The 24,716-nt window shown below is 44.6% G+C and overlaps 1 protein-coding gene across 1 annotated transcript in view; it reads left to right on the top strand.

The window, feature by feature from the left end:
- The first annotated feature begins 738 nt into the window (after positions 1 to 738).
- Positions 739 to 24,716, top strand: part of PTCH1 (patched 1) — a 68,335-nt gene continuing 44,357 nt past the window's right edge. Inside the window, exons 1-2 of the mRNA XM_063422416.1 lie at positions 739 to 1,674; positions 3,210 to 3,402. Coding sequence (XP_063278486.1) covers positions 1,474 to 1,674; positions 3,210 to 3,402 — 394 coding nt within the window. The 5' untranslated portion in view covers positions 739 to 1,473. The remainder of the gene's footprint in view (positions 1,675 to 3,209; positions 3,403 to 24,716) is intronic.

Genomic DNA, 24,716 nt, shown 5'->3' with positions numbered 1-24,716 from the left:
GCGGCTTTAAATCCCTTAAGTGTTAAATTTTCATTGTGTTTTTCTAACTGGACGGAGTGGTTTTCTTGCAAGGAACTAAGTCTCCTCTTTAGTTAAAATAGAGAGGGAGAAAATCTGGCACTTTCTACCGCAGTATCCACCACCCTGTCATTATTCTTGCAAGCCTGGGAATTCAACTCGGACCTCCCAGTATTTGTTGCAGCTCGAGGCCAAGGTGCCTCTAAAAGGATTTTCTTTTAAGGCCTTTAGAAATCGTTTAATGCTGTTTTTTCCTCGCTTCCCTCTCTTTTTCTTAAAAGGGAAAAATGTATTTCTGTATGTCCCTGACGAGAAAGTTCCGCGCGTGTATTTGCAAGCATCCCGGACGGGGGTCGGGGGAGGGGGGGTAAGGGAGGGGGGGTAACGCTCTTGAAAAGAAAACGAAGAAGAAAGGGGGAGAAGGCATTCCTTAATGGAAGTATTGCATGCAAAGAAGACTGGATCTCTTAAAGGCTCCCCCTGAAGCTGGAGATGCACACACAAGGGTTGCCGGCCTGGGTGGTCTCTCTACTTTGGTGAGCTGTTGCTAAGCAGCTAATAATAGTCATGTTTGCTGAGTAATTTCTGCCCTCCCCGAGCCAATCACCTTGCAGAAACCCAAGCCATCTGACAGCCCCGGGGGCGGGCTCTCAGCCCCTTTTTTTTTTTTTCCTGCCTCTCTCGCTCTCTCTCCACTCATACTCCCCCCACCCCCCCCCACCCCCCTCCTCCTCTTTATCCAAATGGAGAGAGTCCTTTTTTTCTTCTTCATCTCATCTCTGGAGCCGAGGGGCTGCAGCTCGGTGCTGCCGCGCACACACCGGGGGAGAGCGCCAGGCAGCCGCCCGCCCGCCGCCGCGGCGGGGCCAACCGCGGAACGCCGCCGGCCCCGCGGCCCGCGGGAAGCACCCCGGCGCTGAAGAAGGATGGTGCAGCGCGGTGAGGCAGCCCAGCAGCAGCAGGAGCAGCCGCGGCCCGCCGCGCCGCCGCCCCGCCGCCGTCGCTGAGCGCCGCCGCGGACAGCGGCTTCCCGGAGGCAGCGGCGGCCGGCCGGAGCAGGCGATTTCAACGGGAGCGGAGGATAGCGCGGCGGCGGCCGGGGGATCCCGGGGGTCGCGCCCGCCCTCGCCGGGCGCGGGGAGCGGCCGCCTGCAGCTCGGGGTCCGCGCGCGATGTGGCAATGGGAGGCGCGGGGAGCGACTCGGCCGGAGCGGCCGCGGCGGCAGCCGCCGCCCCGCGCCCCGCGTGAGGCGGCCGCGCCGCAGCAGCCCCAGCAGCAGCCCCAGCCCCGGCGGCGGCGGCGGCACCAGCGGCGGCAGCAGCTCCCGCAGCAGCAGCATCAGCCCGCGGCCCGCAGCGCCGCCAGTCCCCCGCGGCCCCGTCGAGCCCCCGGGGCCCCGGGCCCCGCCGCGGCAGCGCCAGCGGCAGCTCTCCCGTCCCGCCGGCGGCGGCAACATGGCCTCGGCCGGTAACGCGTCGGAGCCGGAGACCAGCAGCAGCGCGGGCGGCGGAGGCCACCCCGGCCGAGCGGCGAGAAGCGGCGGCGGGAGGCGGCGAAGGACCGGAGGGAATCGGCGCGCCGCGGCGCCCGACCGGGAGTATCTGCAGCGGCCAAGCTACTGTGATGCAGCTTTCGCCTTGGAGCAGATTTCAAAGGTGCATTCAATCTCTCACTCTTTTTTCCAGAGATACACTCTAGTGGTAGTGCTGCTTTTTCCGCGGGGGAGGAGGAGGGAGGTGGGGAGGTGGTGTGTTTTCTCGCGGGGGTGGAAGGAGGAGATGGAAGCGAAACGGCCACCAATAAAATGCTGGGAAAAAGAGAGGGACGTCTGTGACTCTTCAGTGCGGGAGAGAGTGCCCTCCTTCCCTCCTTGCTCGCCGGTGCCTGCCCTGGTGCGTGCCTGTGCTGCGGAGCAGTTCTCCCCCTAAACTTCCCGAAACAGCCTCGGCTCGGTCCCGGCCTCCCAATGGCTAGCCCCAGGCCCGCTCCCCCTCTCCCTCTCTCTGCTTCCTTTCTGCTTCTCTATCCTTTCGTAGCGCCCTGCGACCTCGGCAACACCCGCTCCCGGCCGGAACAGGGGAGAAACCGGCCGGCCGGTTTCTTGGCAGAAGTTGGGCTTTTGTAAAGTTTTCCGCCGAGCGCCGAGACGGCGACTGCCCTCGGAGAACGCGGCTCCCCAGCAAAGAAAGCAGCGGTTTTCTCCCTCGCCCGGCGGTCGGAGGGGGAGCGAGGGCCGTAAACAAATTGGCACCTTAACCCTGCCGCGCCGGTCCCCGCGGAGGACTGGAGGTGCCGGCGCGGGCGGGGCGGGGGGACGGCCCCGGCCGCCAATCTGCGCCGGCCAAAAAATGTTCAAAGTAAACAATCTCCAAAAGCTGCCTTGCTGCAGGGATGACTTCACTTCAGAGAGCGGATTTCTAAGCTTTGTAAGAAGAGGGAAAGGAGGAGGAAAAAAAAAAAGTCCATGTGGCTGCCCTCTTCCGTTCACAAATATTGTCGTAACTTACAGATGGCTGCTCTACTTCCTAATTCAGATCACACAGCGTCTCCAAACTCTATGGAAATGAATTACTGCAGATCTTACGGCGCTGCTCACCACGTGGGTACTGCCTCAGCACCAAGCCCGTGCTAGGAGCTGGGAATAGGGGAAACGGCTACTGCCACTCTGTCACACAATCCCCTCGCCTCTCCTCCCCGGCTATTCTGGGGTTCAAAGGAGAACAGGAAAAAAGAGACTTTTCTTTCTTGTGGCTTTGAGATTCATCGAAAGTAGTTCCTTCTTCCCTGGAGCCACTGGTCTTGCCAGCGCGAATGCTTTGAGCTGGCGCCGGCCTGAGCTGGTGGCGATGCCTCGGGCAAGAGAAGAATATGGTGGTGGGCAGCACAGGCGAGGGCCCGGGGGCCGAGGCAGTGTTGTCACCCTCAAACGCGCGTGTGGGTCTGGGGGAAGGATGGCTGCCAGCAGGTACATCTTATCCCTGCGGGCGTGCTCGAGGCTGCTTGGCAGGGCCGCGGGGCAAACGCCCTGCTGTAAGGATGCCTGTTTGAGCTGTTCACGGCGCTCCATCCTTCCTCCGGGGACTGCGTCCCGAGGGACAGGAGCTGTCCCGCTCGTGGGAGGGTTGGGGGGCTCCCCCCACTTCTGGCGGCTGCAGCAGCCCCCAACTACTGACCTCTTCTTGCTTTGCAGGGGAAGGCGACGGGACGGAAAGCGCCGCTGTGGCTGCGAGCAAAGTTTCAGAGACTGTTGTTTAAACTGGGCTGTTACATTCAGAAAAACTGCGGGAAGTTTTTGGTTGTCGGCCTCCTGATATTTGGGGCTTTCGCTGTAGGATTAAGGGCAGCTAACCTCGAGACCAACGTGGAGGAGCTGTGGGTGGAAGGTAAGTCCGGGGGCTGCCCCTGTTTCCTGCTGCCGTCCCTGCGCGCCTGGCCGGCCGGGTACAGCTGCCCGGGGCCGCTCGGCGTGCCCCGGAGGAGCGGCCGCCGGCGGGGAAGGCGGGCGGCTGGCGGGGCGGGAGGCGGGCGCTGCGCTGGGGCGCGCAGCCCCGGGCGGCGCGTACCACTTCTCCGCCCGCGGGGGGCCGCGGCGGCCAGGCCGTGACTCGGCGGAGGGCCGCCGGGACGGCCCGTCTCCAGCCGCCCGTGCCCTCGCCTCTGCCCCGCCTGGCAGTGCAGACGATCTGCGGGCCACGGGTTTCTGCGTCCCCGCCGGCGGTGGGAAGCGGCCGCGCTGCCGGGAGGCGTCCCCTCCGCCATTTTGGGAGTGCGCGCGGCCGCGGCGGGGGAGGGGCGGGCGGCGCGGCGGGGCGGGAGCCTGTGTGTGGTCCGGGGCTTGGACAGCTTTCAGCTGGGGGAGCGCGGGGCTCACCGCCGGGAAAAAAGAAAGGAAAATAGAAAAGAGCAGGGAGAGAACGAAGGAAAAAAACCACAAACCCAAAAATAAAACAAAACAAAACCCCAAAAAAACCCCACCCAACCAAAAAAAAAAAAACAAAAAAACCCACAAACAAACCAACACGGAAGAAAGGCAGCCGAGGCGAAGCGGAGCCCGGAGTGGGGCAGCCAGCCGGGCGGGGCACGCCGCGCTGAGAGGCATGGCTCCGGGCTGCCGCGGGCTTGGGGTTTAGGTGTAGCTCTTCGTGGTGCTTTTTTTTTCCTTATTCTTTTTTTCTTCTCCTAGTAGTCATGTCCGCCCCCTCCCCACCCCCCCACCCCCCCCACCCCCCCCCTTTTTTTTGTGGATTTGTTTGTTTTCTGTTCTGTGGGAGAATACTATTTATTAAGGATCACGTTCCCCCATTAGCTGCTGGGTCGACGTGGAAACAGAGTTCCTTGACTGCAGCAATTACTGCTCTAGGTTTATGTCAAAGTAGCTTGCAGCAGCATTTGGCTTATAAAAGTTAATATGGGAGGCTGCATAAATAATAATTACTAAATAGCGCTCTGTCCGTGTATGTGTGGAAAAGCTAGTGCTGGGTGCAACAAAGTCCGTGCCTGTTCTGAAGGTGGTCCGTCTGCCCGAGGTGAATTAGAGCCTGTAGGGTCAGAGCCTGGCCTTGCAGATGACAGCCGTATCGGGGTCAAGATGGGATTCGCGGGTCATTTAGAAAGTGTTGTTTTTTTCTGCTGTAGAAAATAATGACCTTTTTTTGTAAGCGTAGTCCAGGAGCTCAAAATATGATGAGATCTGCTGCCATCAGTTATGCCTGAGAAACAGAACAAGGCACTGCTGGGTCCCATCTGTAGGCAGAGATGTGCAGTCAGAGTTTGCGCTGGTCACTAACTACAGCACCTTAAATACTAACAGAAATGACTGTGAATCTTGTTTTCCTTCACTGTTAATTTTTCTTCCAAACTCACAGTGAGGTTGTTGTGGAGAAGTTTTTTTTGTCAGTTTTTGGTCTTTGGTATTTTGCCTCTGCTTTTCTGTGTTAGGTAAATTAATGTGTGATTGCAGCTCCATCCCACATGCTCCGTTGACATTTATTATCCTGGTGTTACTGGTATTCACTTGCTTTGAATGGTGATACTATTTAATTAATGCCACCTGCTTTTAGTAGCCTTGTAGTACCAAGAAACCACTTGCTGATGATACCTCAGTGACTGGCGTGGCAGTAAAGATGCAATTCTCAAGGAAAAGAAATAGGATTTGCAAAATAGTTGCTTGGTTCAGTTGCTGCACTGACCTCTTCTCATGTCATTATTGTCGTGGGGACAGGGTACTGTGGGGAAACCTCTAGTATAGAATCTAGTGGAAATTGATCTGAGGTTTTTATGGCCAAGATGAATTCAAAACGCAGCTAGTATGACAGAGTCAAGCTGTGTAATTTCACATCTATCTAGTTTAGTGTTTTTCATTAAAAAGAAATTAAAACTCTGCATTTAGAAACCCTTGCATTTTAAAACTGACCAGCAAAGGCTAGCAGATTGAGGTGAAATAAAATATTCTGAATTAAATTTAAATTAATTTCTAGTTTCCCATTCAAGCACAACATGACCATTCACAGAAAAGAGCTTGCTAAAATGTGCTTTCTTGGTAGAGGCTCTGTAACTGTTCTGCTCGTGAACCGGGGTGTTGTACAATTAAACCTAACAGATAGCAATTACATATTTTTGTTGCTAAACTACAAACAGGAGTACAGATTGAGAGTTTGAGATGGAACAGAGACAGGAAGAGATAGCATGAAAAATGCCATTCTTTCTATGCAGAAGTGCAAAGCAGCACCTATCTTATTCTTCTGCACTTCCAAGCAACTGGTCCTAACAGCTTTAAACTACACTCCATGGAGGTTGGTACAGCAAGAGACTTTTTAGATCAAGGTTCTTAGGCAGAAGCTGGGGCTGAATCGTCCTGTTTATTAAAACAGCTGTCTCACTTCACCTTTTATCTTTTGTTTACTGAGAGTTTGGATGAACTAGGCAAAAATATTTGCTGGCCAAATATAGAATCATAGAATTGATTAGGTTAGAAAAGATTCATAAATATTATCAAATCCAACTGCTAACCCAGTGCCATTGTGTTCACCACTGAACCAGGTCCTTAAATGTCACATCTAAACACCTTTTAAATACCCCCAGGGATGGTAATTCAGGGGTGGCCTGTTCCAATGCTTAACAGTCCTTTCTGTGAAGAAATTTTTTTTTATTATTATCCAATCTAAACCTCCCCTGGAGCAACTTGGGGCCATTACCTCTCATCCTGTCACTTGTTGCCTGTGTCCTCCATTCGAGTAGCTGTAGGGATGAGGTCATCCCAAGGGTGCTCTTCTCCCAGCTAAATTACCCGAGCTCCGTCAGCCAATCCTCATAGGACCTGTGCTCCACTGCCCTTCTCTGGACACACTCCAGCACCTCAGCACCTTTCTTGTAGCGAGGGGCCCAGAGCTGAACACATCATTCGAGGTGTGGCCTCACCGGTGCCGAGTACAGGGGGACAGTCACTGCCCTGCTCCTGCTGGCCCCACTATTGCTGACACAGGCCAGGGTGCCGTTGGCCTTCTTGGCCACCTGGGCACAGCTGGCTCATGCTCAGCATCCCCAGGTCCCTTTCCCGGGATAGCTTTCCAGCCACTCTTCTCCCAGTCTGTACTCCTGCATGGAGTTGTTGTGACCCAAGGGCAGGACCTGGCACTTTGTGTTGTTGAACACGGTATGAACCTCATACCATTGGACTTGACCCATTGATCCAGCCTGTCCAGATCGCTCTGCAGAGCTTTCCTGCAGGTCAGCACTCGTAGCCAGCTTGGTAATATCTGAGAACTGACTGAGGGGGTACTTGAACCCCTCATCCAGATAATTAATAAAGATATTAAACAGGACTTGTCCCATCACTGAGCCCTGGGGAGCCCCTCTAGTGACTGGCCACCAACTGGATGTAACTCTCCCTGGGCCAGCCATCCAGCCAGTTTTTAACCCTGCAAACAGTGCACCTGTCGAAACCATGAGCACCCAGTATCTCCAGGAAAATGATGTAGGAAACAGTGTTAAAGGTATTATTAAAGTCTAGGTAGACAACATCCATAGTCTTTCCCTCATCTACTAAGTCATAGAAGAAGATAAGGTTGGTCAAGCAGCACCTGCCTTTTACAACCCCATTTCGGCTAGGCCTGATCCCTAGACTGTCTTGTATGTGCTGTGTAGATTCATAGGTTACTTGAAATATACTTCAAGTAGCAGTTTTGATTTGCTGCTGAAACTTTTTACAGTTACTACTGCTGAAAAAATTGGTGGTATTTACTTAAAGAGACAAATTTGGTATGGTGTGTTGCTGAATACCATGGAATATAATATAGCACTGAAGTTTGCTGGAAGTAAATGGTTGCTTTAAAACCATAACAGAATTAATTAACAAACAGTGAAGTGATCTTGGAATGAGTTTTAAGACCATGCATTCCAAGTTAAATGATTAGTAGTTGGAGCCTGCAGCTGTTATAGCTCAGATATTTATGTAAGTTTAGAAGCTCACCTGGTAGGCAGACTTTCCGAGAGATCTTCAAAACATAATTCTTTCAGATTTCCTGTAGTAGTCTTCCTCCTTCAGAATTTATGCTAGCATTCTTGGCCTTCTCTGAGCCTCCTGACACCAAAGTGGTTTTCCTCTCAGCTTGTTTCTTGGCACTAAGTGTTGTAGAGTAGCTTTGTGTTTTTTGGGGTTTCTTTTAAACATAGTCCTCTTCTGGCTGCTGTTCAGAGTACTTCAGTTAGTACTCTGTGTCCCACAGTGGCTGCATCTATGTTGCTGTGTTGTGGACTTGCTCTCAGTTATCTTTTCCTGGACATACACCTGTATCTTCTCAGCACATGAACAGATCTATCATCCCCACGTGCATACCTTGCTGCTGCGGGGGTGTTATCTGCCAGGGCAGACAAACTCTGGACTGGCGTTTTAATGGCAGTTCTGTTATTCAGCTTGTGTTGAACTGCTGTTTGTGGATGTCCATGTACCCTGGAGTTGTGGAGAACTGTTCAGCATCTTTATACATTGTAGAGACAGAGAAAGGAAAAAAAAGGCTTTGCATTTATTTCCTTGGTGACTGAATTTTGTTTGACACATGTGCTTTTAGAATCATCTATTCATAGCTAGAGAGTGCTCTGGATGGAAGAGAAATCATGCTCATAACTGGTTATGTTTATTTGCTACCACTCTTAATAGGCAGTCTAAGACCCAGTGTGTCAACAGCAGTCATACAGATGGAGGCTGTGAATGTCAATTCACAGCCTCTGCTTCTGAAAAAAGGTAGTTTTGTGGCTCTAGAGAAGGTTCTGTTAAACGAAGCTTGAAATTTTTCTACTGCAGTGCCTTAAATAATGTTAATTGGGGCAGCTTATAATGGGAGAGATGGTCTAGTCTTCTGCTGTGGTAATCCATTTCATTGTCTTCAGATTTTTTCTCCTCTCTTTTTTTCATTAGTTTTCTTCCTTAAGTGGTCAAATATCATGCTGTTCTTTCCTTCATTTTTTGTTTTCTTCACTTTTTGCACTAGCTGAAGCTCAGTCAAATGATTCCTTCCTTAAGTAGCCCTCTTCACAAAGCTTTGTGAGCTTGAACGGAACTCTTAACATGCAGAGCTCCTTCTTTAAGCCAGTTTGAAGGAAGAGGGTGGATGATACAAATAGGTAGAACATCCTGCAAGGAGTGCCTCAGAAGATGCATAGTTCAGGTATGTGGAACAAAATGAGTGTGTTCTAATTGTAAGTGAATTAGGACTGAGTGTGTACAGCAGAAATACTGTAAGTCTGGATTTGAGCTATGGATAGTATTATTTTCTTTCTCTCTTAAGGGACAAAAATCAGGTTGCTCTATTGTACTTATGGCTGACCCTTCTTAAAATATGTTAATCTACCCATGCAACTTAAGAATGAGGTGAAAATGAGGAAAGTGTGTGAGTGATGCAGGAACCAGTATTATTTCCTTTGATTCTCAGTTTTCTTAACCCAGCAAGATTAAGTGCAGGTGGAGAGAAAAGTTGTTCTTAAGTTCTGCCTAAAGGCACCAGTTAACTTTACCTCGTATTCTTTGGAGAAACAAAAAAGAATTGTAACGGAACAGATCTGCGTGAATTTGTTTTTTCAAGGAGACAAATTTATGTGAGTGGGCTGAAGTAACATGTTTGGTTTGAGTACAGTTAGTAGGACTTGACCCAGTCAAGTATAATTCCTTTCTCCCACAAACATATGCCTTTGTGGACACCAGCAGGGGAGTACTGTTTTAGATGTGCTTGCTCCTGCATGTGTAGATGGTAGAAGTTACTCTGCTCTTCAGTGTGTCACAACGGGTGTTGGCAGGCACTGTGGCAGTCAAGACGTTGTCTCTGATCACATCACCAAATTCATTAGTTTCCTAATGAATAAGGTGACTAAAGAGCTATCCTTGAATGCTGTCTTACACTGCGTTGCATTCCTCAGCGCATATTGGAAGTTCACTGGAAGGTGTTTGTCTGGAAAATTTCCAAGCCACTGTTTTGTCTTCAGTATGGTTATTTATTACATGTTTTTTTTGACATGATAGCTGAAGGATGGTCATCTGACCAACATGCCTATTTTAATGTTCATTGATAATGCACAAAAGTATTTCAGTCCATGCTATTGTTTCAAAAAAGAACATCAAATTCTAATATTTACATGATATTTGTAGATAAAAACATTCAAGCAGTGGGTGTTATGTTCCTTTAAATTTGAACTCCCTCCATTTCTGTGTATTGAAAATTGTTAGGAAAAGATCCTTAAAAGTTGTATTTATATGGATATTTATTTGATTGTCATCTTTCAAGAACCTGCTATTAAATTCAAAATCACTGGATACTTCTGTTAAGGTCCTTCTGTCTTGACAGGCATCCACGTCATTACTTGGAGTTGGTGCTCCTTGATGAAAATCTTGTATATAAAAAAAATCCCATGAGCTTCAGTACATAAAATTCCTCTTTTATCTGTAAGAGTTTTAATTAAGGTATTGCCTGTGACCATTCTTTGGTCATTAAAAAGGTTGAGGGTGAAATCCCGAATTCACTGAATGTGGTGGCAGAACTCAGGGTAACTTTAGTGTGACCAGGCCTTATCCATGTACCAAGCCAGAGCAGACTAACAGTGATGCCCATGTGTTAACCTCTTCAGGGAAGGGAAAGAGAAGCTCCTCCTGTAGAGCTGGCACCCCTCTAAGCTGTAAGTGCATTGTTGCATGATTCCTTCTGCCTTTCAGACTTCAGATGCATTTAATTTACTCAAGGCTGGAGAAAATGCATCTTCATTGTTATTCCCAAACTTAACAGTGTTGCAAATGCCCTGCCAGAATGTGCCCTACAGATCATTGTTTGGAAGAGTCTGTTTCTTTCTCTGTTGGAATATATATTTAACAGGATGGGGCCTTGGCTATGCTATTGTCCTCCTCTTCTGAGCTTTGAGTGTCATCATGTGCTCTGGGGGTATTGCTGCCTATGAATAGGGTTTGAAGGCATTTCAGTAGTTCTGGAGAGCTTGCAGATTTTGGTACAGAAGTCCTGGACCGAAACAGAATAGTTGTGCTTTATTGTTGTTCCTCATGCTGAGGTTGCTGAGCAGGAACACAGGAAGCATAGGTAAGGAGAAGAGCTAACTCAGCTGCTGAGGTTGTGGTGCTATGTGGATGTGGTAGTGAGTGGTTTGGGGCCTACTTACTACCAGGTCCTGCCATCTGCTAAGTGGCCTTTATGTTCATTTGCATGTTTTTGTAGAGAGCTGGCCTTTTTTCCTCATTATTCATCAGCAGCCAGTGGGTTCAGAAAAGAAGAGACTCTAAAAGCCATGTGTGCTCAAGCTTGCTTTCAGTATAGAATGCATTCAGATAAACCTGAGCTTCTCAACCTGAATCTGTCGGGTTTGATTTTTTTTTTTTTTTTTTTTTTTTTTTTTTTTTTTTTTTTTTTTTTTTTTTTTGTGGCAAGAGGTGGTCCAAGACCTGTCATTACACCGTATTTTCAGTGGTTTCCCAGAAAGTCATAATATGATGTACTATATGCATGTAACAGTTCTTGACCACTCAACAAATTTAAAGACTGTTGCATCCAAGTGGATGTTGCACTTACACATAACTTAGGAGTTAGGAGGCTCCAAAATATGACAGCTTCCAGATGTATGAACCGACTGATCCCTTTGTTTAGATTATGCACCACAGCTGATGCCTAGACTAGTGCTGGCTGGACAAAGCTATGGGAGATTTGTCTGGTTTCCACAATGCCATGTTTATATTTCAGTTGGATTTTTCTTTCAAAACTGACCTCCCAACGACCTATTGGAGCTGTGTCCACTAGGATGCCAGTTTTAATGTGTCTGTGACTGCTTTCCTTTTGGTGTCTAATGGAACATGTTCTCATTTTCACACTCTTGGACTATTATGCACAATCTTTTTAACTTAACCTGCTTCAGCCTATAAGCAGTCAGGTTAAAACCATGCTTGTTAAGTTGTTTGCCCCACAGCTTTTTTCTCCTGCTAAAACAGTGTTTTGGTTATAGATCTTGTCAGGCTGTTACTTGTCAGGTGTTTTCTTCTGTATATAGAATAAAATCCAGTCCTTTGCACAGTGCTTTTTCTGTCTACAAATGATGATGTGTATACATGTGGCTCTAGCTGCTCTGTTTTGGACTTCAGCAGGATCTGGGGTACAGAATTTCGAGTTCATTCTTCTTTGTATATACTATACGGTTATATGCATTTTCTCAGCCATCCTTATTTATCTTCAGTGTTTGACTTATTTTTGTTCAGTATTTCAGCCTTTGGTTCTTTTAATTTCACTGATCTCTGCTGCCTTGTAGTATGCAGGAAGCCTTGCCCCAGTTATATTTGTGAGTTATTCTTTCTGAGAAAACATGAAGAAATCAGTAAAACTTCTTAAGATCTGCATGACAGTTCTATAATAACAGCATAGTCACCTACCAGAGTTCAGAAAAATAGAGGCACTTTAATACTTAAGAAACCATACCATTTTCTACTGTTGATGCTTTGCCTGGAGTGTCAGATTCCCAAGACAGTGCCTCATGACAGAAAACTGGGTGCTTTAAAGTGTGATATCTGTGCTGACAATGTGTCATTTATAATGGCCACTTCACTTCTGTGCCCATGAATTAAGGAGAACAGAAAATATTTTACTCTGGTTTTGCATAATCTGTGGTATTTTATTATCCACTCAGATTGTGTCAAATATGACTGATGAATACCATGTACAATAAATTATGTTCACCCTTGCTGTTAATTGTGACTTTTGACTTGGAGTAGTTTTTCGTTGTACAGTACAGTAAAAATAAACGGAATGGAATTGAAAGGAGTAGTTTTTAATTCAGAGTTTAAAAATATTTTTCTTGTTTATTTTTTTACTGTGTAAACTTATTTAATATCTGTAAATACTTGTTCTTGGTTATGCTCTTTTATTTTAATTTACTATCATCTCAGTTACCATAAACAGACTGATTTTGGCAGCAGTAGTAGTTTCATGAGGTAAAAAGTTCTTTATGGAAACTGCTGACCATATACATGTTTTGATGTATGGAGAATTTTAATTTTGGTTTTTAGAATGAATGTCTTGGCTTTAACTTCTGCTTGGTTTTGGGAAACTTAGTTATTTCAGTGCTTGAGCAAAATATACAAGAGATAAGGGAATGAAGAGAACCATAACCTGACTCTTTCTGCAAAGGTGCTGCTTCTTTAGAGAATTGTACTGAACTTAATTCCAACTTCAAATATACAAGTAATCATTGTGTATTTGAAACATCTGTATTTTGTTCATGTGCAAGCACATGTGCAGTGTTGTACACCCATATACCTGAAGCTGGAACTCAGACTTAGACTGTAATACAGTCTTCTTTTATTAACAGTGAGATAAATTAAAAGAAACAGTCTTCTCTTGTTTACCAGTATGATGCATTTCTGCTTTTCAGTCAGTAATCAAAAGTTAAGTGCAGCAAACTAGAAATGAGCACTGTTGAGTCAAGTTGTATGATTTTTTTCCCCTGTTAAATCATTGCTTAAGGGCTTCTGGCCCCTAGCTCAGGAATCCTGCCCAAAAATGCCAGATGTATTACACAGTCAAGTATTGCAATGTAAATAGTGTTCTGTGCCATGAGAGCAGGGTGGTCCATCTCCTAGTCCAAAAAAAAAAAAAGAAAGGCGGAAGGTCCACATGCTCTGAAATAAACAGTAGTTGTAGTGTTATTTCTGGTTTTGGCTGCACAACCAGTGATTTGGAGCTGAAAGAACAGAGATAAATTAGTGCTTTGGAGTAGCAGAGAACTGAAACTGAGATGCTAGAAAGCAAGATGTGTCTTGGCTGAGGGTCTATAATGTAGGCAAGAAGGCAATGTAATAGGTAAAATATTAAAGAAAAAGCCATTGCTGACAGGCAAAACATGTTACTTTATTGTGAGCAGCAATCTCTTGCACATGGAAGCAGAGTGGACAAAGGATGGGAAGCTGGGAAAGCACAGACATAGGGATCTTCTTGACCTCATGCTGTGACTGAGTATGTTACTGGACTTTCAGAGCATAAACACTGCTGAGCTGTTCATGTTTTTAATTGAATCCCTTGGCCATATATTAATAATGATTTACCTTCTGGTGTGCTTACCTTATTCAGATGCAACAGTAGATATAGAAGATTTATTTGCCCATGTTTCTATTTTGTGTATGAACGTGCCATTTCATAACATTTAGAGCTAGTTGAAAAAAGATTCCACAAGTCTAACCTGAAAGGAAATTGCAAAAGGTGATGCCATAATCAGATTTACATTTTGGTTATCTGACAAATCCGTGAACTGCCATAGCTTCCCTGGGTGTGTGCAGAGAAGAAGGGGGTTATAGGACGTTACTTGTGTGATAAACTGCATTTAAATAGCTTCAGGAATGTAATCCTAATGCAGATCTTGGTGTAGTTGCCTCAATGTGATACTCAGAAGAAGGATGAGCTTTAGGGACTCAATTAAACATCTCCCTTCCTGCTGACACTAAGCATTAAAAAAATCCTTCTTCATTACAACTTCGGTTTTTTTGGTTTTTTTTCCTTTCTAAGTTACCTTTTCTGTAATGGTAAAAAAAAGTACTTAAAGAAGATATTTAGTTGCACCAGTTCTTCTGGTGAATATTTCTTGGACATTTTTCTTGTTTGCATTTCAACATGGGCCTCATTCTGATTTCATTTACACCAGTGTTCACTGACTTTTCAAAGAGTTCCCCTAGTCAGAAGAGAAGAGAAGCCCTAGTTGTTTAGAAGCTGATGCTGTTTAAGCATTAGATAATAGAAAATGCAATATTGTAGTGGAAATTATTAAGAATAAAAAACAAAACCTAAAATATGTTTAGTATGACTTCCAACTGTAGATAAAAGGTAGCAACTTAGGAGAATTGTGAGCAGGTATAAATATCTGTTAAACTGCTCTTTCTAGAGATTTGGGGAAATAGGATGACCTTTTTTTTTTTTTTTTTTTTTTTTTTTTTTTTTTTTTTTTTAAATAGGCTACAGTTTCACATGGCTTGCAAAAGAAATCTTTCTCCCTTTTTGTTTCCCACACCAATTGATTTATCATTTTGCTTGCAAGCAGACTTAGAATGTTAGGGCAGGAACACACTCACTTTTTTCTCGTAACTTTTTTGTTGCGGACCGAAACCAGTTGACTTGAATAAATTTTTCTGTGGTCTGAATGAAGCCAGCAACGTGGAAAAATCTTGCCATTCAGAGCCGTCTGAATGTACATTTCAGCCACACAGTAAGCTGCATTGGTAGGCAGTGGACTGCTAAATACAACCATTTTTCGCAGCAGAGAGTTAGACAGGTGATTAGCATAATTAGCACAGAGTAGGCTATACATATGGTAATGTTAAGTGTGTAAATGCCAGCTGCGGTGTAAAATTTATGTCAGGGGTCGACAGGGCTGTGCGAAAGTATTGTGTTACAGCTGCAGGTCAAAGCCTCCATTGCTTTAGCCCCTTTTCTCTTGTCGGTGAATGCACTAAACAGAAGAGAAAGACAGAAATATAACAGATAAGGCTTTGATTGAACAGCCTGGTTCTGTGCAAGAGGGACTTCTCTTAAACCCACTCCCCCCCCCCCCCCCCCGTCAAATTCCCCGAAAAATACACGTGCAAAAAGTCCCGCTCTTCATTATAGATTTTATTTTGCATCATGCCAGATATAAAAGTGTTGCAGTCTTTGAGTGATGTCATAACGATGGGATGAGGGGAATCTTGCGGGGGGGGGGGGGGGAGGTGGGGGAAGTACAAGGTGGATAATTATGCTTTAAAGTGCAAAAACAAATCAAAAACCCCTTTAATTCACCTTCTTCTTTCTCCAATCCAACCCTCTTTTTTAAATGTCTCTGTTACTTACTGCACTTAGGGGGGGTAGGAATTAAATAGTCTTGAAGGTGACAGCATTAAATGTAATAAAATCTCAACAGTGCTACAATCTTGGAGCTGCATGACTGGTTTTAGACTAAGTGCCAGAAGTTCCTCTGTGGTTTTGTGTGTGGATTGCTACACTTATTCCCCAGGTTCCTCCCACCTCCTAAACCACTAAATTCTTTATAAATTAAAAATTACTAATACAGGTTTCTTGTTTTAAAGGAAGGCAGCATTGAAGGGTACACATCTTTTTAAGCATTTGAGGGGGAAATCGGTAAATCTTTTTGTTGCTGTAAACTGTTCATTCATATATTTCACTTGCAATTTCCTCCTTCCCCCCCACCCCCGCTTTTGTATTTTTTGTAGCCGGCTATAAGGAGTGGTGGTGTTGACAGAATATAGTTCACACCACACTGACCTTGTGATGAAACTTCCTCACAGCCGCAGGGGGTCCTTATGAATCGGCCCCTAATCCAGCTAATCCCGCTCGCAACAAAATCGTGAAAGTGGCTCCCAGCGATGTGTGTTTCCCTGCGCAGATGCCGCGGGAAGGAGCGGCGTCGGGAGCGCACCGGCGCCCTTTGTGCGCGGCCCCCCGGGCCGGCGGGGCCGGGGGCTCCCGGCAGGCCTGAGCTGGCGGCGGGGCCGGCTCCCGCCGTGGGTCCCCGCCGTGGGTCCCCGCCGTGGGTCCCCGCCGTGGGTCCCCGCCGTGGGTCCCCGCCGTGGGTCCCCGCGGGGCTGCCGCCTCCCCTCGGTCTCCCCCACCCCGGAGCTCCCGTCCAGAGGGAGCGCGGAGCTCCGCGGTGAAAAACCACCGGCACGGACAGAGTGGCCCGAAACGGAAAATAAAAGCCGCGCTGAAGGGTGTGCTTGGCCCTTTGTTCGGCTTTTCCCCCCGACCTTCCCTGCTTCAGCGTAAACCTGGCCATATGGTCGCAGGCTCGGAGTGTCTGACAGGAATCCCTGAGTGCGTCCCGCACAAAGTGAGGCGCGCTCGGTCCTGCTCGGTGTGAATGGCGAGCGGGCGATGAAAAATGGGCCTCCTGACAGATGCAGAGCAGCCTCGGGAGCTGGTGGCCATCAAGAAAAATCGAGATGGGGGAAGCTGTGACAGGCAGCAGGTTCGGTGCTGGGGGTAGTGCTGACCTGACCTGATTGTGTCCAACAGTGAGAGCAGTTCTGCTTCAGTGCAAAGCCATTCAGAAGGAAGCTGCTTAGGCAACAACAGATGGTACAGCAAGCAGCTGGTAGGGAATACTTGAAAGGAACTGTACCCTGTGTGTCGTAACATGTTCATTCCTTTCATTTTTCTATGTTAGTTTTGCCATCTCCTGAAAGTGCTGTTTAGGAAATTATATCCTCTAAAAGGTTCTGGATGCTGTTTGCTCTTCCTTTTAAAAAAATTGCATTCAAATTTTGTGCTGCTCCATGTACAGATAAAATTTGTGCTATCCCAGGAGTACACATGAAAAGACCTAAAAATGCTGCTTTTAACCACACAGGAAAACAATTACATATTTGAGGAAAGGGCACTGAGAGGTTAAATGAAAAGTTTGGCCTAGAGGAAAGCTGACTGCTGTGGAACAACACAGCAAATTGTTTGTAACATATTACCCAGCAGAACCTCTTATTCAACCTAAAGTAACTTAAAGAAATTATACTCAGCTGTTTTGAAATCCTTAGCTTTAGACCTTGAAGCCCCTTACATACCCTTCTCAGCAGAACTCCTCTAAACTTTGCCACTTGCCTGTACAATTAAGGATTTTTGCCTGTTATGAAGCAGGCTCAGCTGTTATCTTAAATTACTGAAGAAAAAAAATTAGCTTGCTCCTCACAGGGTATATACTGTTATGTGACCATAAACTGTTGGGAGAATTGCAATAATCTGTATTAGCTGCTGAAGGCAGTCTCCTTGACACCCAGGAAGAAGCAGAGTCTAAGGCACTTTTGCTACTACTCCTTTGCTACTTGAGCCATAAAATTCAGTGGCTGGAGTTCTCCACTGGAAGCTCTGGTTTAGTTGTGACTTGAAGGGACCATGTCTTTGGGAGGAGGGATAGTTTGCTCTCCTTGCTCATTCATTCCTCAGTTTCTTTGTTGGGTTGGTCAACAAGGATGCCCGTTGTGACAGTGCTATTCTATAATGTGGACACTTGCCCCGTAGAAAATGGACTGAGACCACCAACTCATTTCACATAAGTTAGCAAACAGCTGTCAGATGGTAAACAACTTGTGGTCACTATTGTTCCTGGCTGGATTAGAAACGGTGACCCAGAGGTGAACAGCTCATATCCTGTTACTAAGGACATGTGTTGCAGCTCAGTAGCAGGCACTGCATTTTATGTTTAATTGAAAAGTTTGAATTGCATGTACCAGTTTGGTACATTATTGTATGTTTCAAAGCTGGTTACATGTTGGTTTCGCCTTTTTTTCCTTAAGTTTGTACTGTTTGTTTATTTTGGTTTGCAGTTTTTTCCCTGCACTTTTCCACTCTTTCAACTTAGATGGACACCAAGCAAGAAATGAAAATGTCTCATTTTCTTTAGCAATCTATATATTTTACCCAATCAGAAAGAATATTTTTGTGCCTATAGGCAATACAGACATGTATACATGTAAAACCAGCTTTTAGCTAATTTTCAGAAAGAAAGGGTTTTAACTCCTAGAATTGCAGGGAAGGTTTTCCACTACAAGCAGTGGCAGCTGTTGGGCTCTCTTTCTGACTATGCAGACAGCTTTGTGTCCTTGTCACATCTCTAAACTTTATCATACTGTGACAGAATGAAAAGGCAACTTTAATGCGTGTTTTTATTTTTGCTGTTCATAAGTGTGTCAGCATTAACAAAATTTATAACAGCAACACTGGAGTCATCTCCAGCATGTATAAGTAGTAACTTAACTCATATTGTATGATGGCTTGAGAAATAAAAAGCAGCCTTTTGAAGTGGTTTGTTGTTGGGCATTTTTTGTAAGCTTTTTTTTTTTTTTTTTTTTTTTTTTTTTTTTTTTTTTTCTTTTTTTTTTTTTTTTTGCATTTGTAGGTTTTTATCTTTGCCTTTCTTTTTTATTTTTAATTCATTCTGGTCCCCCTTTTAAGTAAAAATGCAGAAACTGGTGTTATCTTATTCTCAGTGTGATAGAAATGGTTAAGATGGTCATACTGCTTTTACATTACCTAAAGTCTTTGACACTAAAGAGATATTGATATAGGTTATATCTTCTCATTGGGATGTGATGATGTTCTTCTAGATGGTGTCCTTTTGTTGGACAGCATAAATGGGGAGAAGGATAAGAGTGTCCACCTGTGTGTTGGGAAGGGAGATAGTAGAGTGCAGGCTGTTTGAATCTGGGCAGGCACAACAGCTGCTCCATGTGTGCTATACAGCTGAAGAAATGTTAATTCAGTAAATGCTGTGCAAGAAAACCTAGATAGACACAGCATGCAATTTCTGACTGCCTGTAGTGCAGTGTTGGCACAGCTGATGTCTAGTTACATGATTAATATGATATTTTTTTATTGAGCTGCTGCACAGCCCACTGAATGACCATGTAATCTCTTTAAGATGCTGATTGTTAACCACTGTGTTCTAGCTCTTGTAAGCTCACCATTTCTCAACAGATTTTTTGGTAGCTCAGTTTCATTCACTTTCTGTGAAGTCTTTATTTTGTATTATGTTTTTATAATGTAATCCTGATGGGTTTATGAGAGCCATCCTTAGCATCATTAGATACATCATTAGATGCATGATAGTATCTCACAGTAGTTAATACATGCAGAGATCAACCATATAAACCAATAGCAATTGTGACTCTACAAGCAGAAGGCATTTTAAAAGTTTAAAGAAGTGGACATTCCAACCAGTTCCTTTTCTGCTACTGACTAAACTTGGACTTACAGAAGGTGTTTTGCACTTTCTGCCAGCAAATGGTTTTGCCTGTCATGCCTAGAGAATGATAATTCTGAAGCAGGTGCCGTCTTCCCTGCTTTTCTGTCAGGATGCTGACTAAAGCTGTCTGTGTGCAGAAAAACTATATTCTGTTGCTGACAAAGAGCAGCACCAGACAAGCTCAAACATCGGAGAGAACATGAAGACAGAACTCCCTAGAGAGCAACAGGAAGCTTTAAATCAAAAGGCCATTATTTTTCTGTGCCCAGTAAGAGACAGGAGAGTCTTCGTATCTGCCGTAGAACTTCAACTCTTTAAATCAGTTTCTTTATAGGAGGTTTCAATCCTGTGTGAGTAGTATTTGGCTGCTGTGTTTTTTTCTCATGAGGTCTATGTTCTTTATCAGTAAAAATGGAGATTGTCACTGGTGCCTTTAGGTACTGCCTTCTGCTCTGTGGCATGTGTGCTTGTGATCCTGGTACCCAGTTAGGGTGGGGAGGCAGACTGGTTTATCTGTGTACCATTGTGATGGACTGAAACTAGCTTCATTGCTTAGTGTTTGAGTAACACCTGTATACACGTGTTACGGAGATGCACATGGGAACAGCACTCCATGAGGAAGTGCAGTAGAAGAAAGTACATAATGGCAGTCAAAGCTGAGGGAGATGGGCTGTGCAAGGTGTCAGGGAGAGAGGTATGAAGTCCCTTTTTGGTTCTCATTCTGGCAGAGAGAGGGAGCTGAAGGGTGAGAAGGCAGGGTGGAGGCGGGATATCTGTTCTCCATCTAAGTCTGGCATCTTTCTCTGTACATTGCTGCTTTTTGGGTTGGTTGGTGAAGGCTGAGACACAGGTGAACATGTTGGAATATTATTTAGCCTTTGTATGTGGTCACTGAGTCGTAAAGAGGTTTTATCTCCCATACCTCCTGTTGAAGTGATGACAGGTATTGCAAATTGTAGAGGCTCCCCGCCATGGCTATTGTCTCAGGCCATGAAGTAAGGACTGCAAAGGATACTTAGACATACACCTGATTTATCAAAAAAGTCAGCATCTTTCAAAGACATAAAGTAAAAACATTGTTTGTGTGAGATGTCCGTGACTATTAGAGGTATGATTCTATTGCTTTGAGTTGTCACTGCCAAAAGGTTGCTGAATTGTTCTAATGCTACACATTTACTGTCCTCAAAAAAATTAAAAAGGTGGTGTTGCTCAAATGAAGCAGAATTGTGTCTGCCCCTCAGGTGCTCAAATCAAAACACCTTGAAGCCCATAGTCTTCAGAAGGGGGATTCTCCAGAAAATTCTGTTCATGTACCTAAAATTTGTCCAAGAACTTAGGCTCCAAAACCAGTAGGTATTTGTGGACGACTTGTCTTTGGTTTCTCGAAGTCTGTCCTCCACGTTGGTAGGCAAACATTTTTATCCCAAGTGTTTGTCTCTCAGGAATGTTTTGTTTTAGACAGGGCTTGCTGTCTGCTAAGCTAGTTGCATGGTTGTGCACAAGGTAACTATTGAATGGTTAATAGAGATAGTGTTCATGTCCAAGAAAAATAAAGAAACCTCTGGCTATGTGATGCAATTCCAGTAACCTGAAATGAAACATTGTAAGACACTCTGAAAAATAAGTGTTTCATGCCTTTAGAGCCACTGGTCAGTTAATCGATAAGCAGTGACTTCTTGTTACCACTCATGGCTAGATCTAGCATTGATCTCTAAGTATGGAACTTAGACTCTTCCACAGACTTTTTAGAGTGGAAAAGACTGGAGTGGTGGGTTCCAGACTTCTTTGTAAAAGAAGTATTATGTTAATATAATGCCATGTAAATGTTGACTGTTTGTGGGAATGGTGTAGGTAAGACTGACATTCTCAGTGGAAATAAGCACATGAGCTGAATGACACAGGCACTTCAAAATGGGTACTAAGTCAGTGGAAGGAAATGTGTCAAAAGTTGTGCAATGAAAACAAACACAATCTCATTCTTATGTCACTGAAGGGTGCATCAGTGTTATGCACTAGTCTTAGTGTAAATGTACACCAGAGACAAACAGTTTTGGTTTTCTGGGTGCTTCTCTCTTAAGTGTCCTGAAGCATTTTAGTGTGTGATGACTGAAACACTGGGACTGTGACCCCAATGTTGGGGTCTAGAATCTTTCGCCTACAGGTCATGGATTCAGGTCTGCCTCAAGTTAAAGATGACTAAAACTTGTTACCAGCTGGCACCTCTGTGGGGAGGGATAAACTGGTCCTTACATGGTTCTTAGGAACCCAATATCCACAGTGGCAATTACTGCTGACTTGAGGCCCTTCAAAAGGGCAAAGAATTACCTTGGCCAGCTTCTGTTCCATTTGGTGGGGAGGCTCAGGAGGAGCAGCAGTGTGTTTCGTGGTGTGGGATGCTGACTTATTCAAGACAGATCTGGAGTGTTCTGGCAAAGAGCTAAGAGGGAAGCCCATGGATCTCAGAGAGGGTGGGGAGGAGGAAGACACTTTCCTCTTCTATGGAAAAATCAGCTTTTTAACAATATTTAACCCTCAGCAATAGAGATGCTATCAATTACACTGTTTCATGTTGAGCTATGGCTTTCAAATACGTCCTTGAGAATTAGAAACTGATGCATTAAATGTAAAATAATGCCAGGACACTGATGTGTTACTGTTTTGCTGGGTTTTTTCCATTAAAAAAAATGTAGCTAAATCATGCGAATGGCATGGTATCTCATTTTTAGTAGACAGACACTTTGGCACTGCTGGAAGGGTAGTGTACAAGCCACTGCACAGTGTTACCACCAGCAATGAGACACTGCATTGATTTGTTACTTAAATCATCTTAGGACTGTAGGAAATTTTGCCACTAACTCAGCCATCTAGGATTCATAAGGAATCATGTAATAAAAAGACTAGAATGCCATCAAGTGGCTTTTGGTATATCCAAAAAGGACAGTGGTAAGTGGATTTCTTCATCAGAATGTTAAAGTGAGATGGGTCTGTCTGTTTTTGCTATGAAATGGAATTGGAAATATGTATGCCATTAATACAATTTCTGTTAGTAGCATTTTGAGTGTAAAATGTTGTCACCAAGCGGAAGAAAACAGAATCCATAAAAGAAAACCATGAAACACCAGCATTTTTTTCACTGATCATATTTTTCATTATACTGTTGTTCCTGTGGTGTGGAAATACTATAATGATCATGACTTTTTTTGTTTTTTTACAAATGTAAGGAATGACTTTCTGCAGAATGTGTGAGTCGTGCAAGTAGTATATATATCCAGCACAGTAAGGCCAAAGGCTTCAGGTCACAGAATTTCCGTGACATTTTTAGTGATTTCTCTCCTAGGTTTTTGCAGTACTTGTGGATAAACTGGAAAAAAAAAAAAAATAAAGCAACAACAGGCTTGATTTTAAAAGAGCACATGTTCAGCTAATTGTGCTGATTGTGTAGGTTGAAGATATGTGAGCATGGCAGCCTCCAGTGATCTGTGCAAATTTTAATTGAGATAAATTGAAACATAATTGGTGAAAACCTTCCTTCTTTTTTTTCTTTCCCTTTTGCTCTCTTTTACTTCTAATACATTGAAGGACCACTGATGTGTCCACTTGCTTCTGGTCTGTCCATAAGTTTTAACATAGCCTGGCTTTGCGGAGGAAAGTTCTGTCAAATGTACATTTGTATTTTTGTACCTGACTGCTACGTTGTATAAAATATTTGCAGCATTTGGAGTTACTTTTACTATGTTTGGCTGAAGAAATGCACATAATGGACCCATCAAAGGAATAGTTAAGTGATGTAATGCCTTAAGAAGAATGTGAAGCAGATCTGCTGCTGCATTCTGGAATCTCTGCCCAGCTTCTTGGGTGGTTTTGCTGCTCCTGGTTGAAATGTTAGAAAGGGAAAAAACAGCTTCTGTTCTGATGACTGACTTGCATGATGCAATTTTGATTAGCTAGATCTGCCTTGTTCAGTGAAGTTAACGTGGTTTGACAGGACCTTGATTAGGAAGCGATCATCTCTGTTGATAGTAAACAGTTGGTCACTTTCAGCAGAGATGGGAATGACGCCCTTTGTCTTGCATGAAGTAGGATTTGTTGGTTCAAGTTCTGGTTAAATTCAAAAGGAAAGTGTGGGTGAAATGGGAGAGAATATAGTACCAGGAGCAGAAGTTTATGGTAGACTCCACAGTCCTCATAACATTGGGGCTTTATTGTCCTGACTGGCATTGAGAGACAAAGAGGGAGAGAGTAACTTTGTCTTTGAAGTACTTGCAGTGTAAAAGGTTGTGAAAGAAAGGTTTGGTAACAAGACATACTGATTAGGATAACTCTGCTCCCTTAACTTCCCATATTCTGTAAGAAGAAGTAAAATTCAAGTAACAAGGACTACTGGTTGGTGGAATACTGTGGAAAGACAGCAGTGAGCATAAACATGGGGCTGATAAATGAAAGTGTTTTTAGAGTTTAAATCTTTATAAGAATTAGCAATGGCTTTTTGTTACCATGCTCAATGCAGTCTCAATGACAGTATGTCCTGTTCTGTCACTGTAGTAAGAGCAATGTTAAAAAGTTCTAAAGGAGCTCTAGGTAAAAGGTTGTACTTTGATTGTTTGGTTTGGGTTTTGTTGTTGTTGGTTTTGTTTTGCATACCATGTGCTAGTCTCTCTTCCATGGTATAAAGGAGGTAATCCTGAAAAGGCTGAAAAAAAAATTGGGTGTGTTGTGGAAACACTTATTTCTTCAAAGAATTCTTGAACAAGAAATTAGGCAATGCTTCGTGCCAGAATGTCTGTATGGTTTAATTGTTGAGGGTCTCATTCTGACAGCTTTATGTGTGCAGGGGCCCAGCTTCTTGCCTGGTGGTCTTTTTAGCCCCAGGGGTGTTACTGGTGGGTTGAGAGCCCAAGTGATTGAAGAAGTATGTCCCTGTTTGGGCTCAGGAATCTCATCTCCTACTCTGCCAACTGGTTATCGATCAGTCTTCTGTTATATGACCTAGGAAGAAACAAATATATGTGCCTAATTTCTGTTCACACTGTGGCAGAACTCAACTTTTGCTGGCAGTAATTCATATCACCAGTGTCAAGCTCACTAGGACTGAGAAAAATGTAACAAATTAGACCAGATCTGTAGCTTGGATTTACATTCTTGTCCTCCTCATCTGGATGTGGTCTTGATTCAGCTAATAGGCTGAATTAATTAACATTGCCTCCCACATGGGTTGGCTAGAGACACTACAGGGGAGGTTACATAAAGTATATGAACTCTAGCTGACTGGGGTTTTTGTAGAAGGGAAGACAGTTTTCCATTCTTATGCAATGTTTTCTGGCAAGGCAAACTGTGTGTGGCTCCCTCTAGAGCCTGTCGACTCGCAGTCTCCCTCTGCCTCTTTCTTCCTTCTTTTTTTCCTTTTTTTTCTCACCATGTTTTAATATGGAGCACACTGTTTGGCTCATGT

The sequence above is a fragment of the Prinia subflava genome, chromosome Z, assembly GCF_021018805.1.
Source record: "Prinia subflava isolate CZ2003 ecotype Zambia chromosome Z, Cam_Psub_1.2, whole genome shotgun sequence".
NCBI lineage: Eukaryota > Metazoa > Chordata > Aves > Passeriformes > Cisticolidae > Prinia > Prinia subflava.
Note: the sequence above shows the minus strand (reverse complement) of the source record. Positions and strands in the feature narration are given on the sequence as shown.